The sequence below is a fragment of the Quercus suber genome, unplaced genomic scaffold, assembly GCF_002906115.3.
Source record: "Quercus suber isolate HL8 unplaced genomic scaffold, Cork oak 2.0 scaffold_202, whole genome shotgun sequence".
Lineage (NCBI taxonomy): Eukaryota > Viridiplantae > Streptophyta > Magnoliopsida > Fagales > Fagaceae > Quercus > Quercus suber.
In genome coordinates this window covers 758,808-774,690 of record NW_027069660.1, presented here as the reverse complement: position 1 = coordinate 774,690, position 15,883 = coordinate 758,808, and the positions used below count along the sequence as shown (strand labels likewise).

General features: G+C 32.8%; 1 protein-coding gene across 1 annotated transcript; it reads left to right on the top strand.

The window, feature by feature from the left end:
* The first annotated feature begins 8,571 nt into the window (after positions 1-8,571).
* LOC111997717 (protein ROOT PRIMORDIUM DEFECTIVE 1) lies at positions 8,572-11,675 on the top strand. The gene is made up of 2 exons (XM_024029842.2): positions 8,572-8,754; positions 9,134-11,675. Exon 2 carries the CDS (start codon positions 9,471-9,473, stop codon positions 10,881-10,883), a length of 1,413 nt encoding a protein of 470 aa, XP_023885610.1. The 5' UTR covers positions 8,572-8,754; positions 9,134-9,470; the 3' UTR covers positions 10,884-11,675.
* Positions 11,676-15,883: the final 4,208 nt, after the last annotated feature.

Here is a 15,883-nt window from a genome sequence, read left to right as displayed (position 1 = left end):
AGTGATTCAAGAAAAAAAAAAAATGTTAAAGTTAGTGATTGTTTAGGTATTTGATCAGTTAAATAGACAATTGTGTATAATTTATGTATGGATAAGGGTGGTTGTTTGGGTCAATAATTAATATAATGCTAGTAAGATGAGTTTTGTCATTTATCTATACTACTATTTAAAAGGTTTCCAAGTTGTTAAGCCATGAATTCTAAGTTTTAGATATCCCAAAATATCCTCTCCTGGATCACTTACTTGTTTTTAAATAGGGAGACAAATTTATAAAATAAAAGCTCATAATTAAAAACCTCTCACTAAACCCACGTTTTTGAACAAACACACCCTATTTTCCTTCTTATCTCTTATAATTTTTTAAATTTAAACATACACTCTTTTTTCTTGCTAAACTAGCTATGATACTAAACCCAAAATTTATATATATATAATAAAAAACCTCATTGCATGCACAAATCTCATGTGATGAGGCTAGTTAGTTTAAAATTATTTTATAAAAACAATGACATGGATATTGAAAAATGCACAAATAAAACTTTTATATAAACTTAATAAAATAAAATGGTCACACATTAATAATAAATAGTGACAATTGATAATGGGTTATCATATAACAATTTCAAAATATAAAAACTCATAAAATAAAATTTTAAAACTTCATGTATTTGTGCGCTCATGTGTGTGTATGTTTTTTTTTTTTTTTTTTTTGTTCATAACTTGATATATTTAAGTTTTGTGGGCCTCAAAACTGCAATGGAACTGTGATAAAAGAAGACAATAATGGCTGTGATGGAAGCGGTGGATGTCTACTTACTGTTGGATTTCAAATCTTAATTAATAGCCAGCCAGCTGCGAAACTAACTGTGGAGTCAGTAGAGACTGTTAACAATCTCATCTCCTGCACTATTCAGAAGATCAAAGCTGCCCTTAAAATACCATAGTTGTGATGAAATACCATAGTTGTGATGATGGGCAACTATGAGTTTAGCTTAATTTACCCTTTGTTTTAAGAAATGAACAAAAAAGATATGGAAGTAAGTATAGGAGATAGAGTGGATAGAGTAAAGGAGGAGCTTGAGGTTAAAATTCTCCTAAGGGTTTCGAGTCAAGAACGAACCGCATGCTGGGAATTTTTGCTTGATCATGGTAGCAACATGACTTGTGGTCGGTCTTCTTATAGGGGTCTCTTTTAAATTCATCAGTTTGGAACTGGAGGTTCGGGTATTGACTCTGTGGACCAGCGGGGTTGGCTCAAACTCTCTTTGTCAATTGTGTATTAATTATTAAACCTATAGAGGTAAACAAGATAGACATGGGAGGAAGTATGCCTTAAATGTTTTTGTTTGACTTTATTCTAAAATTTAGGATCAACTTATATATTTGGTTCAAAAAGTTTGAGCTCTATTATACCAACTTGTTCGTTTTGGGCCTTTTGGCTAGTGTCTACTGTCTCCTCTCCTCTTTCCCTATCTCTCTCACTCCAAGCACAGGGCTAGTGTCAGTTTGCCTAAACTCTAGGTACGTCAAAACATTTACACTATACAAACACATCAAAATAAAATAAACCAATGAAAAATAGCTAAAATAATCACACACTTAGCCTAACTGGATGCAGTATATTGTCCTTGCTTACATGAATGCACAAACATAATTTCATGAAATATCATGCTATTAAATTATTTATAACAAAAAACCCATTTAGAATATGGTTGGATGCCATAATGGGCTTTTTCCAAGTTGTTCACAAGTCAATTCTGGTCAGACTAGGGTAGTATGAGTACGAGTTTGTCATTGATGGTGGAACGGGTGGATGGTGGTGGGTACGTAGTCATTAGGCCTTGATGCCAGATTCTATGAGCACTCGGCTCGAGACGACAAATCTCAAGAAATATACGTTTTGGTTTGAATTTTGTGATGCCTCTTATTAATGCACTGCTGAATTTTAAACACAGGAATGGACTGCAACTATTCAAACTACCCAAAACATATAGCTAGATTAGACAACTCCTCCCTTTCAAAACTAAGATAATGACAACAAAAGATAATTAAATTCAATCCTAGTCTCATATCACATCATTAACCAAATAACTATTTGAGGCATATCTTGTCTGAACAGTCTTTTGGACTTCTCATTCAGCTGGTATGAATGATCCTCCTACTGAAACACAATAATTCCATACTTTCTTGCTGTTTCCTGGGAGCCTCTGAACGTATTTATCCTTTGGGTTTAGTGAGGATACTCGATCATTCACAATATCCTTATAGCATGTTTTACCCAATGCCAACACATTTTGGCAACATTGTTTTGTTATAGAAAAGGCCCTATCAAACCAAGCGTCATCAATTTCTTCTGAGCAATCCAGTAAAAAGTTGGGTTGATGATCAAGTTTTTCCCAACAGTCACTCACTTGTAGGTCAGATTTTTCTATTGGCATCGATTGATGAGTTGGCTCAATCAAGATTATGTTGCTCAATAAGAACAAGATTGTTATAAAGGAAGACTGTTGAACCATGCCATGCTATTTGAGCCTTGGGAGAATGAGTATGATATGAGATTTTTCTTTGGGGAGAGACTTTTGTGAGATTACATTACATGGATAGGAATGGCATCTATTTAGTGTTAGAAAAACGAGTGTTATTATGATAAGGGAAATGCTAGCGTTAATGTAAATTTATTGTGGTATCTTGGTGTTTGGAAACCTCACCAATTTTTTTCATTAAATTTTATTGCTGTAATTATAATGTGAATTTATTGTGGCATTTTGGTGTTTGGAAATCTCATCAATGTGTATAATTAAAATTTAATGGTGTAATTATCAGTGTGGCTCCATGAATTTAAATTACTTCTAAAAAAACCTTAAATTAAATAAAATTTAATAATATAAAACTTAAATATATCAAGTTATGAACAAAAAAAAAAAAAAAAAAAACATACACACACATGAGCGCACAAATACATGAAGTTTTAAAATTTTATTTTATGAGTTTTTATATTTTGAAATTGTTATATGATAACCCATTATCAATTGTCACTATTTATTATTAATGTGTGACCATTTTATTTTATTAAGTTTATATAAAAGTTTTATTTGTGCATTTTTCAATATCCATGTCATTGTTTTTATAAAATAATTTTAAACTAACTAGCCTCATCACATGAGATTTGTGCATGCAATGAGGTTTTTTATTATATATATATAAATTTTGGGTTTAGTATCATAGCTAGTTTAGCAAGAAAAAAGAGTGTATGTTTAAATTTAAAAAATTATAAGAGATAAGAAGGAAAATAGGGTGTGTTTGTTCAAAAACGTGGGTTTAGTGAGAGGTTTTTAATTATGAGCTTTTATTTTATAAATTTGTCTCCCTATTTAAAAACAAGTAAGTGATCCAGGAGAGGATATTTTGGGATATCTAAAACTTAGAATTCATGGCTTAACAACTTGGAAACCTTTTAAATAGTAGTATAGATAAATGACAAAACTCATCTTACTAGCATTATATTAATTATTGACCCAAACAACCACCCTTATCCATACATAAATTATACACAATTGTCTATTTAACTGATCAAATACCTAAACAATCACTAACTTTAACATTTTTTTTTTTTCTTGAATCACTAACTTTATAACAAAAAGTTATTATAACAATACACACATGTAATAAACCATCTGTATTTTCTAATTATATAATTAAAGCTATATTATATTTATACTATACATGCATACTTTCACACACACGCCACAATTCACACAAATAACATTATAACAAAAATAAAAATAAAAAATAGCGTACACAATTAGTATTAAATGCACACTCGCACATTTATAATACAAATTTATAATAAAGAGAGAGATACTCACAATACACAAACATGCACTCTATAATCTTAGAGTTGAAAATACTGAAATAGTTAGATGGAGAAGAAAATTGAGATGAGATTCATAAAAGTTCTCTCCAAACCCTCTGAACTCTGTTGTTGTTTTGATATGGACAGATATGTGTTGTTGTTTGATTTTGAACCGGATTGGTATGTGATCAAGGTGTGCTAATTATGTGCCCATATATATATATATATATATATATTCAAGTCAGGTGAACCCCTGAAACAACAGGTGGAGCCGCCCCCTGCTAATTATGTGCCTCTCTATTGGGACCATATCACCTGCAATGGGCCATATATACACTTGAAAGTCACGAACAAGAAGTACAGATTTGTCACTTGTCTCTGCAATCTTGCGTGGTAGCCTGGTAGGGACCAACAAATGTTTGTTACTCAAATGTAACACAAGAAGCTTCTCCAAAAATACAAGTGTAGGGGGATCATGGCTCATATTTTAAGTGATTGAATGAAGCCACCGAGGAACAAGACCTCCCAAATCTTGGTTCTCATTTCAAAACAAGTTTTTCAAATTCCTAGGACTCATTAGACTAACAAAGTTAACGGACATTTTCACCTTCATGGGTCTTTGCCAAACATGTGCCAGTCGTTTGGTTGAGGTGGTAGGCGATCAATGAAAGTGGAAGCTGGTGGCGGCAATAGCCGGAAGTTGGAGGCAACGGTGAAAGATAAAAGGGGTTGTTTTGGTACAAGGTGGAGATGGGATTGTGTAAGCGAGTTTGACACAAGTCAGTTTTTGAGTTGTATGCTGAGAAGCTCAAGGAGAAGCACATACTGTATTTCAAGCTATCAAACTTGCAGTATTCCACAGGTTCCAATATACATGTGATCTTTGAATGTGACTCTAACGGTGTCATTGAAGCATCGCAGAATTTACACTCCACTCCTCCATCTCCATGGTTTTTAGCTTCTTCCCTCCATAGTGGCAAGGATTTTAGATCCTTGCAACCAAAAAGCAATAAAAATGTCTCCAAGGGAGGAGAAGTGTGGTCATAAAACAATAAAAAGAAGTCCAGCCTTTATCTCTTTACTTCTTTCACCTTCAAAAGCTCAATGCAAGCTTGAAGAATGTGGGAAAGGAAAGCAGATAAAATCTAAAAGACCGACACTTAAGAAAACGAGAAATACTTCATGGTGCAGGAAGAAGAAGAAGAGGAACCTTCAGGACAAGGATATTTTCTAGGGGGGAGGAATGTTAGGAGTCTAGTTTAGTTTAAAATTGTTAGATTAATAATGATAGAGATATGTTTAATTGATTTAAATTAGTACTAGTGAGAATTGTTTGGAATATGATTAGTTTTATTGACAAATTATTGGAATTATAGTATTATCTTTATATTTGGTAGTCTGTCTTGTATTAATTCAAATGTTGACAATGAATTAAGGATAGTCATGAATGTCTTGTTAGCTAGTCTAACTTGAAGGTCAAGGCTCCATCAAAGTAGTCCATTTGTTAAATTTGAAGGTCTTGGTTCTCTTAAAGTAACCAATATATAAATTGAGTCCATAACAATTGGTAATCAAGAGATGTCCCAATGGTCTGGGTCTAAGACTCTAAATTAACTAGTGTGTGGTAAGGATGGTGATCAAGTTGAAGATTTGTATAATTAAAACGAATCAAGATGTCTCAAAGGACAAAATGGTCAACACACAAGTGGTTCCTTGAACACAAAGTCACAAACACCTAGAAACTAGATAAGGAAGAAATTCTTATGACTAGTTATCATTTGGAGGAGAAGCATTCTTGTGGTACCTATTATTCAAGAAGAAGGAAATTCGTAGAGAAGGAAAATTAGGCATCAAGTTAAACTTGAAAATGGTTTTTAAGAGAGAGAGAGCCTTTCAAACGCTACTCTTGAGGACAAGGGTAATATTAAGGAGGAAATATTATATAAATCTTATCTACTGATAGTAGATAAAGATTAGGTTTATTTTGAGATTAAATGTTACTTTTTTCTTGTAAAACTAACTATTTATACAACTTGATGGTGAATAATAAAACATACTAAGAAATATTATTATTAAGTGGAAGTTTCATTTTAGAGGTTTGGATTCCTCAAAATAGTCCATTTATCAAATTAGGAGGTCTTGGTTCCCTTAAAGTAACCAATCAAAAAATTGTGTTCATAACAAATTACGATGTGAATTTAAGTGGGATTCCTCCAATCTAGACCAATTGCTTTAACCAACCAACTAAGTCACAGGTTACTTTTTAGTCACAACATTTCTATCATTTTGTGCAATTGAAACGAAAAGCAAAAAAATAAAAAATAAAAAATAAAAATAAAACAAACAAACACAGAAAAGATGAAAAGTTCATCCCATGACATGAAAGGTAAAGCCATACAAGATTAAGGAAGTCACGAAGCTTGACCTGATTTCAAGAAAATTCTATCACTTTATAGTTCATATCATCAAATACTAAACATTACAATTAGATTACCTGTTTTGCTTTTTGTCACCCACACACCTCTCATTTCTTATAAGTTAGCAATTAGGTTTAAGTTTTGTTTTGATAGTTTAGTCAAGCACTTATGAGTCATGCCAATAGATAATTCATGTCAACTAGCATCGTGTTTCCCAAGTGTAAGTAATTTAGTCTATAAAGCATATAAATAATTGAGGAAATATGTAATCTACTACTAGTAAGGACAAACAAATATATTTAATGGGGTTAAATAAATATATCCATTGATGATCAAATAAGTATATTCAGTTGTAAATCAAGCCATTAGATAAAATTAGCAATATCAAATAGAGATATATGGCAATAGATAAAGAAAGTGAAATAGAAAAGGAGAGAAAATTATCTTAATCACACACGTCAACAAGAGGTCAATCTAAAGAATTCACACCGACATGCATGATCTGTAGACTGTAGGTACAACAAGCACTCTTTTATTCCTGCCATATTGGTATGATAAACAGAGAGGTGAGAGTAAGCAAATCATAGTTAATAATTCACCTTATTGAACGATAAATGAGAGATGGCTGAAATCAAGGGAGGAGGAAGAAAGATAATGTCCTGTTAGTGCTGAATATTGAATAATGAGAGGAAGGCTTAATTTTATACCTGCTGAATGTAAGAAAGAGAGTATTTGTGTTGAAATTCAGTGGCCGCAGAGAGTTTTTTGGTGAAGCTGAGGTAAGTTATGTATCCATTGCTTTTCTTCTTCTTCCCTTATATATTTAGTATTAACATTAATGTTTGTTGCACACAGATAGTTGCACTTATCCATGCACAACCTTGAAAATCGTGTTTTTATCAGTTATAATTTTGAAATTGCGAAATTGTGTTTTCATAACACGATTTCAACTAATGTGGTGAACACACAATCCATCGCTTTAGTATTAAAATAATCAAATGATAATGTGTAAGAACAGGTTCCAGTTTCACCAAAACCTAGACAATGTCTAGCAGCAATTAGACAGTGGATTTTCCAAAATATTTTGCATGAATAAGTGATTTTTATTGTAGGTTGAGCTTCCTTTTTTTTCTTTTTTTTTTTTTTTTTGGGTAGAGATAGGTTGAGCTATTTTGTTTTATTCTAAACAAGATAATTTGATTGATTTTGGTTTGTCTTTATAAGGGGAGCTACCGCAAAATATAAGAAGGAAAAATTAACGGATACCTTAAGGCTATTAATTTAAGAAATAATTTTAGAAAAAAAGCAACTGTCATTTTTTATAATTTTTTATATTTTTCATAAAAATAATATCAAAACTTTCTTAAAATAATCAATTAACAAATGTCCCAAGGCACCTGTAAACAGACCCATTTAAGAAATATAGACAATAATTATTAATTAACCATTAATTGCATACTAGTGTGTAGCTCCGTGCATATGCATGGATATAATTAAAAGTAATCATAATTATATGGTTCAAAACTTCAAATTAGTATTTTTTTAAATTATATATTTCTAAAATATGTAATGGTTTCTCATTATATATATATATATATGATTTAAAATTTAATTGGTTTTAAACTTTTTAATTTTTGCACCCAATTATTTAATTGCCACAAAAATTAAAAACATAGATTTACATGTGATGGAAAATTAGACTCCAATTGAAATTTAATTTAGAATCTAATTGGATTTGAACTTTTCAATTTTTACACTCAATAATTCACTTGGCACAAAATTAAAAATTGAATATGACACGTAACGCAAAATTAAAAATTCAATTAAAATCTAATTGAATTTTCTCTACGTTTTGACTATTAATATATATAAATATAAATTTGAGGTCAGGGGCATGACATTTTTTTTTTTTTAGCAAGTATAATGTCTTCCTCTTACATTCAGTTTGTTTGCACATTAGATCTGAAGAATAAGCTAAGAAAGACTCCATTTGAATGACTTTCCAAAACCCAAAATAAGTGAAAAAAAAAAATCATTTTTTTGTCCTCCAAGCCACAAATCTCACTCCCCTCTCTAAAATTTACACATGGGCTTGGGACATACATTTGGGTTTCATTTATTTGTAATTGAACAAGCATTATGAAAGGCCCAAAGAAAGTGTCATCATTAACATTATTTAACACAAAAGGCACTCAGCAGTTAAAACCCAATTAAACAACTGCAGCTTCCACCCTCTTGGACTATCTATATTCATAAAACTACATATTGGGCTGAGCCATCCACTAACCCATTAGCCATAGTACCCAAAAGAAATCCCCAAAAACCCATTCCTCCAAGGTGCCCAACGCCTACCGAATCAACCCATTCCGGACACCACAACCGAAGAGAGAGACTGAGAGTCTGAGACACAGCTCAACACACTCCGCCTGACCTGAAGCACATCCTCGCCGGTCAGATCGTCGTCCTCGTCCCCTCCACGCTACGGTGAGTGCTCTGTTCCTCTTCCTTCCTTTATTTGCTTGCTCAAACCCATCTCTTCAAACCCATCTTCGTCGAGCAATGCCCAAACCGGCTTGAGCCTCGTCGGAAGTCCCCTCCATTTTCGTTGCCACCTCTTTTTTTTTTTTTTTTGCTTGTTCAAACTCAACCCGATTTGATTGCATCCCACCACACCCATTTTTTGTGCTTTCCGAAAACCCATTCCTCAAACCCACTCCGACGAACCCATTCCGCAAACCCATTTCTCAAACTCACCACTCAAAGCCCAACTCTGACGAAATTTACATATTCATATATATATTTGTGGAGCTTCATTTTCTGATCTGTTGGGTTTCATTGGATTTCATTTTTTTGGCAATTTCAGGAAACTGTTTTACTTTGGGGGCCCAAACGCAGGAAACTGTTTTCTGGAAAAATGCTTTTACATGCACGATCAAACACTGAAAATACTTTTCCGGTGTTTTTCCAACAGCCCAAAACCAACATCTGAAAATATTTTCCCCTGAAATTATTTTACATCAGGTTTACATCAAGTAGATGTTATTTGTTTCTCAAAAAGTAAAAGTTAAACCGTAGTTATTTCATTGTTCTCATAGTTATACTCTGTCCATTACATCTTTGTTTACTTAACCAAAACCATAAATCCCTTCCAATCCAAAACCCTAAACCCTAAAACCCCCCAGAACCCCCAAAATTGAAAAATGCTTATCATCCTCTTATCCAAAACCACCAAAGCCTTCAGGCCCAAAACCCCAATTCCCAAAACCCTTCAACCCCTACTCTCAAATGTCACTCCCACCAGACCCATGTCCCAATCCACCTCCATCCCCAAAAAGCTTCAACGTGTACGTGACCATGGCTATGACAACTACATGGAAGTCGAGAAGAAAACCCGCAAAGTCCTGAAATTTCAGGACCTCATTCTCTCCCAACTCAACCACACCCTCCCAATCTCTCGCCTTGACCTCCTCTCTCGCCGCCTCGGCTTCAAACAACATGAAGCCGGCGCTTTTGTCCTCAAGTTCCCTCACGTTTTTGAGATTTTCGAGCACCCGGTTCAGAGAATCCTCTACATTCGACTGACCCGGAGAGCCATTCTGCAAATTCAGCAGGAAAAGCAAGCTCTCATTGCTCAAGTCCCTGACGCTGTGACCCGCCTCCGGAAGCTCATAATGATGTCCAACACGGGTCGATTGCGCCTTGAACATGTGAGGATTGCTAGGAAAGAGTTGGGTTTGCCTGATGATTTCGAGTACTCGGTAATTCTCAAGTACCCTCAGTATTTTCAATTATTTGATGCTAAAGAAACTAGGAATAAGTACATTGAGATTGTTGAGAGAGACGAGAGTTTAGCTGTGTGTGCTATAGAGAGAGCTAGAGAGAAAGAGTATAGAGAGAAAGGTGTTGATGCAGAGGATATAAGGTTTTCGTTTATTGTGAATTTTCCGCCCGGGTTTAAGATTGGTAAGTATTATAGGATTGCTGTGTGGAAATGGCAACGTGTTCCATATTGGTCGCCTTATGAGGATGTTTCGGGGTATGATTTGAGGTCTTTAGAGGCGCAGAAGCGTATGGAGAAGAGGGCGGTGGCAACAATTCATGAGTTGTTGTCGTTGACAGTGGAGAAGAAGATTACATTGGAGAGGATCGCTCATTTTAGGATGGCAATGAATTTGCCGAAGAGGTTGAAGGAGTTTCTTCTTCAACATCAGGGAATATTTTATATTTCAACAAGGGGGAATCTAGGGAAGCTGCATACGGTTTTTCTTAGGGAGGCATATAAGAGGGGTGAGTTGGTTGAGCCAAATGATTTGTATATGGCGAGGAGGCAGTTGGCTGACTTGGTGTTGTTGAGTCCAAGGAAGGCAAAGGTGGATAGAGAATTAGTTAATTATAGAAGAGATAGAGAAGATGATGAAATGGTACGAGTTAGAAGTGAGTTTGTGGAGAATGGTTCTCAAAGCTTTGCGGTTGGGAATAATGTTAAAAAAGATAGGGAAGAGGAGGATGATTTGGATTCGGATATCATTTCTGACGCTGGCTCTGATTATAGTGATGAGGATGATGATTGCCTTGAAACTTTGGATGCAGAGGATGCCCATGTAACCGAGTGACTGAAATAAAGCTTGTGGCTTAATGATTATTTTGCATATCGTTAGTTGTAGTCAATTGCTATTTCAAGGCATCATGATCCTTTAGAGGGTGGAATTGTTGATAACTTTCTTCTAACCTTCAGTATTATTGAGCTTGCTGTTTTATGCTTTTGTTAATGATAAATTACTGCATAACAGAGAAAGAATTATCATTTTGAAAAATGAATGGGTTATATTCTTGGGCAAAGAAGCACCACCACTTGAAAATCTATGCCTTGGAGGATAAGATTTGACCCAAATGGCTTTCCTGGCCTCTCCACAGATTGAAAGTGTATTTTGGATTTGGAGGGGAGTTTAATTTGAAATGTGGTGTAACAGAATATTAGCCATCTGATCATTGACATATCTTGTCAGCTATATTAATCTGGAATAAATTATCGTCCGAAAAAGTTTAAGCAATTGAAGAAGTTGAGCATGAAGTTGCATACTATTGGAAAATTATTGTTTCAACTAGTTGCTCATGCAGTCATGTAAGTTTTATCCAGGTGATCATTCTTATTCAGAGTCCTCAAATTCTGATTTGGGAAGTTTTGCCAAAATGAGACTGCAGTACGTTAGATTTTTCCTTCAAATGTGTACACTTGGTCAAATTATTCACAGAAAATCTGCAAAACAGATGTTAAATCTGATTTGATTGTCTTAATGATGTAAATTTTACACTTTAAAAGTAAGCTAAAGTGGGTTTGAAATCTTACTACTCCTTTGAATGTATATTTTACCTCACTCCAATAAATTAAAGAATTTAGTCCTACAGATNAGGGAGAAAAAAAAAAAAAAAAAAAAAAAAAAAAAAAAAAAAAAAAAAAAAACCTAAAACCTAAAACCTATTAAGAAATTCAATCTATCCTAAAAGTTGGATGATAAATGAGTGGACAGAGAGACCTTGACTTTTGAAAATCCTCCTCCCTTTTCTATATTTTATTTTAAATTTAATTAATGGCCCCTAATTTCAACAACAAAAAGTACTAATTAAATTTATGTAAATGACCTACTAATGTATCATTATTTCTTCTTATTATTCATACGTTATAAATAAATCTTTAAATCAAATAGTCTTCAAAATATATGTTCCTTAAAATTAATGTTTTATTGTTTTCTTTTTCTTTAAAAAAAATAAGTGATGTTGTTTTTGTGTGCTCCTCGTTCAAAAACTATTGAATTAAGGTTATCATAAACCAAACAAAAATAGAAACTTAATGGTAATAGAAACCAAATATATGATACGTACAGTGTTGCTAACTAATGTCAATGGCATTACATTTCAAATATAATCTAGTTATATATAACGTACGATTCAATCTGTTCAAGCTCTTACCATATATAGCTCTGAATTGAAGCAACTATAGCTAGCTAGCAGCTTGCATTATATATGCATGGTTCTGTGGTCCAGTGCTGTCTTTGTTCAATAGTCCTGCCAAACTTTTGCATTACAAAACCATGGAGTAGATGAATCTAGCTAGTTGGGGGTCCGTTGTTACTAAATGCTCACCATTAATAGTTTGAACTGGCTTCATCTTCCATCACAGCTTTAATTTACAGCTTCATGTACACTGGAATATGTCAATGCCCTTTTGGAATAATCTATGTCCAACACTGTTCCAATAATAAATATAATTAAAAAAAAAAATCAAGTACTATAGACTTTGACTTGATTAAATAATGGTATAAACTGGTTTATAATTGATGGTAAGTGTTAATTATTTCTGATATAGTACTATTGCATGAACATCATCTAAAAATCTAAAAACACAAATTTGGGCATCATGCTTCTGATTCAAAGGCATTATTCAAATTTTTTATTATTAAAATATTATATTTATTGGTTTGAAGTGAAAAGTAGTGATTACTATATGATAGGTTAAAACCCTCATGTAGTGGCATCTCGTGGAAGTGAGTGTATTAGCTAATTAAAAAAATCCTCGAAATCATTGGAGCAAATTTTACTTTGATTAATTACCCATGAGGCCAATGAGTTTTAAGCTACGTTGAATTTCCTACAATAAATTATACTAAATATGATTTGTGAAGTGGAAATATATATAATGGAAAATTTATTATTCGTCAATATTGAAAATGCTGTCGAGGATGGTGGCTTATTTATTTTTGGAATTGAAGATAGTCAGATGGTGACCTATATTAAGGGTTAGGATTTTTTTTTTTTTTTTTTTTTTTTTTTTTTTTTTTTTTTTTTTTTTTTCCCCAACTTAAATGCTAAATTGGGATGAACACTCAACGAATAAGTTATGATGTCGATGCTGATGATAATTTTTTTTTTCGATAATTCTAATTGCAAATGTTTCATTAATTCTAAAATGACTTTAAAAATATATATATATTTAGAGGACCATCTAGATTCTAGATGGGTAAAGGATAAATGTACACTTGGTAGTTTGTATTGTTATAAAACTTAGTAAATCTACCATGAAAGTAAATTAAATAAAGCTAAATTCATTCAAGTAAAAAAAAAATTAAAAAGAAGGCACCCTTACTATAAGCTAGTATATATAAAATTAATTCCTAAACCATAGTGGTTTAAGATTCTACTTTATTAATTGGACATGTCTTTTTATTTTAAATATACAACAACCAGTAGTTGTGGATTTTAATCTCCACATTTTATTTAATCTCCACATTTCTCAGTCAAATAAAATGAGATTCTAATTAAAAAAGTACTTGAAGTAAGTCAAACCCTGAAAAAGAAATAATAGATAAGACTTTCATCAAAACTCTACATTTATGTCAATGTATTAATTACTCTCTATGAGTTAATTGGGTAAATGCATTTATGTTTATTTATTAATTATATATAAATGGTGTACAAATTATTTTTATAAATGAAACTTATTTGGTTATTTTTATAAAAATTATATAAAAATAATAATTTATTGGAAATATATAAGATCCTACCAAGTGACACATTTTTCGAGAATAAAGAGAATTCTCTTTATTTAGCTTTCCCCTCTTTAAATCTATGCATTTATATGTCAAGATATTAATTATTGGAAAATGTTAACAAATTCCCTAAAGACATTGGTTTAGGAATTAATTTTAGAAACATTTTATTAAAAAATGATAAATAAATTAATTTTTTGTAACAGCTTTTTTTATATTTCTCATGAAAATGGTGTTAAAATTTTCCTAATATGATTTATTCACAATTGCCCTAAGGGGCACTGATTAACATGATCCTTAATGATTTGCCACAAGTTAATGAGGTAATAACCCTAATGACATTGGTTTCTGAACTATTTTTAAAAACATTTTTATTGGAAAATGATAAATAAATTAATATTTTTGACTTTTTTTATATTTCTCATAAAAGTGGTGTGAAGACTTTCCTAATATAATTTATTCACAATTGTCCTAAGGACACTGATTAACATGAGTTATCCTAAAAGGATGAAGCATGATTGAAGCCCTTGAATGGTCCGGTTAATGTGTGCCCTTAGGGCACACATTAAGCTTTCTATTTTTGGAAATATTTTCTCAAGAATTGAAAAAGCTGTCATTACTTTTTCAATTCTCGAGAAAACTTTTTCCAAAAATGAAAATTAATGTGTGTCCTAAAGGTACATATTAGTAAAATCATATATGTGTATATATATATATATATAAGAACTAAAATCACAGTCATCCAAGGTTTTTTCAAGTGGCGCTTTTTTTTAATATAAAAATAAAAGATAATTCTCTTCATTTAGCCTTTCATCATATTAAAACTTTGCATTTATGTCAATGTATTAATTAATTACAAAAGTTAATGTAATAAATGAATTTATTTTTATGTATTAATTATGAATAAATGGTGCACCAATTAGTTTTATAAAGGAATTTATCTAGTTATTTTTATAAAAGTCATGCTAACAAGTGCTCTTAGGAAATTGGTTAACAATCTATTTTAAAAAAGTTTTAACAACACTTTTATGAGAAATATAAAAAAAAAAAAAAACTATAAAAACATTCTCTCTCTCTCTCTCTCTCTCTCTCTCTCTCTCTCTCTCTCTCTCGTAAAATTAAGGAGTTTGTTAACGAATGCCCTAAAGGAAGTTGTTAAGAACTTAAGATGAATTTAATACTTTATTAAATAATTTTTTATTATATATTGTAGGGTCAGTTTTTGCGGCCCATGCCCAAGGAAGTATGGATTAGGAGCCCACCGAGCCCAAAACAATAAATTTTGTAGAGAATGGGTGAAAGGGCTAGGCTAATAATGAAAATAACAGTATTAAACAGCAACCACAATTGGAGGATTTGAATTAATGTGTTCTTGGACTAATATGAGTGCTCTGTCCGAAGAGATGCTTTTCATTGATAGTCTAGGGTTACAATTCCTGGAGCTACAATAATCAAATCTCTCTCTTTCCCTTTCTCTTTTCCTTTTTTTTCCCCCTTTTATCATCCTCCCTTTCTTCCTTTATATAGTGCTGCCTTCTTACATTTCCTCCATCCACTTGTTTATCATCCAGGCACCCATTTGAGTGCAAGTCCCATCACCCCACTTTTAGCCGTATGTGAGTGACGGTAGTTGAGAAAACTCCGTTCAGGGGTCTTATCCACATAAATGCGGCCATGAAGGTAGGTGCAGTGCATTAAATGTGGTGGTTGAAGTATGCCTCCTTGATATTTCTCTGTTCTCGTCACCTTCATGTGTGTCCGAGGTTCCTCTCCCTCTAGACACTTGTCAAACAGATCATTTGAACCTCCCAAGCTCGTGTTGGGTCAAACCTCTTCGGATCCGAGGATGTTGGACTACTCGGGCACATGATTACCTCCTCGGATGGCACACGTGCTCGTCTCAAGGCATTTCCCTTTGACGTGGGCCTCTGACTGAAGGTCACACCTCCTCGGACGAAGAGTGTTCCTCATTCAGGGCCTTGGGCCCAATAAGTTGGGTTGGGTTTTTCTCCCCCCACATATATTTTTCAAAAAATAAAATGAAAATACTTTGAAAAGTATGTATTATA

What these genes read in the sequence shown, in the direction of transcription:
- LOC111997717 (XM_024029842.2), top strand. Translation starts at nt 9,471, where the DNA reads ATGCTTATCATCCTCTTATCCAAAACCACCAAAGCCTTCAGGCCCAAA.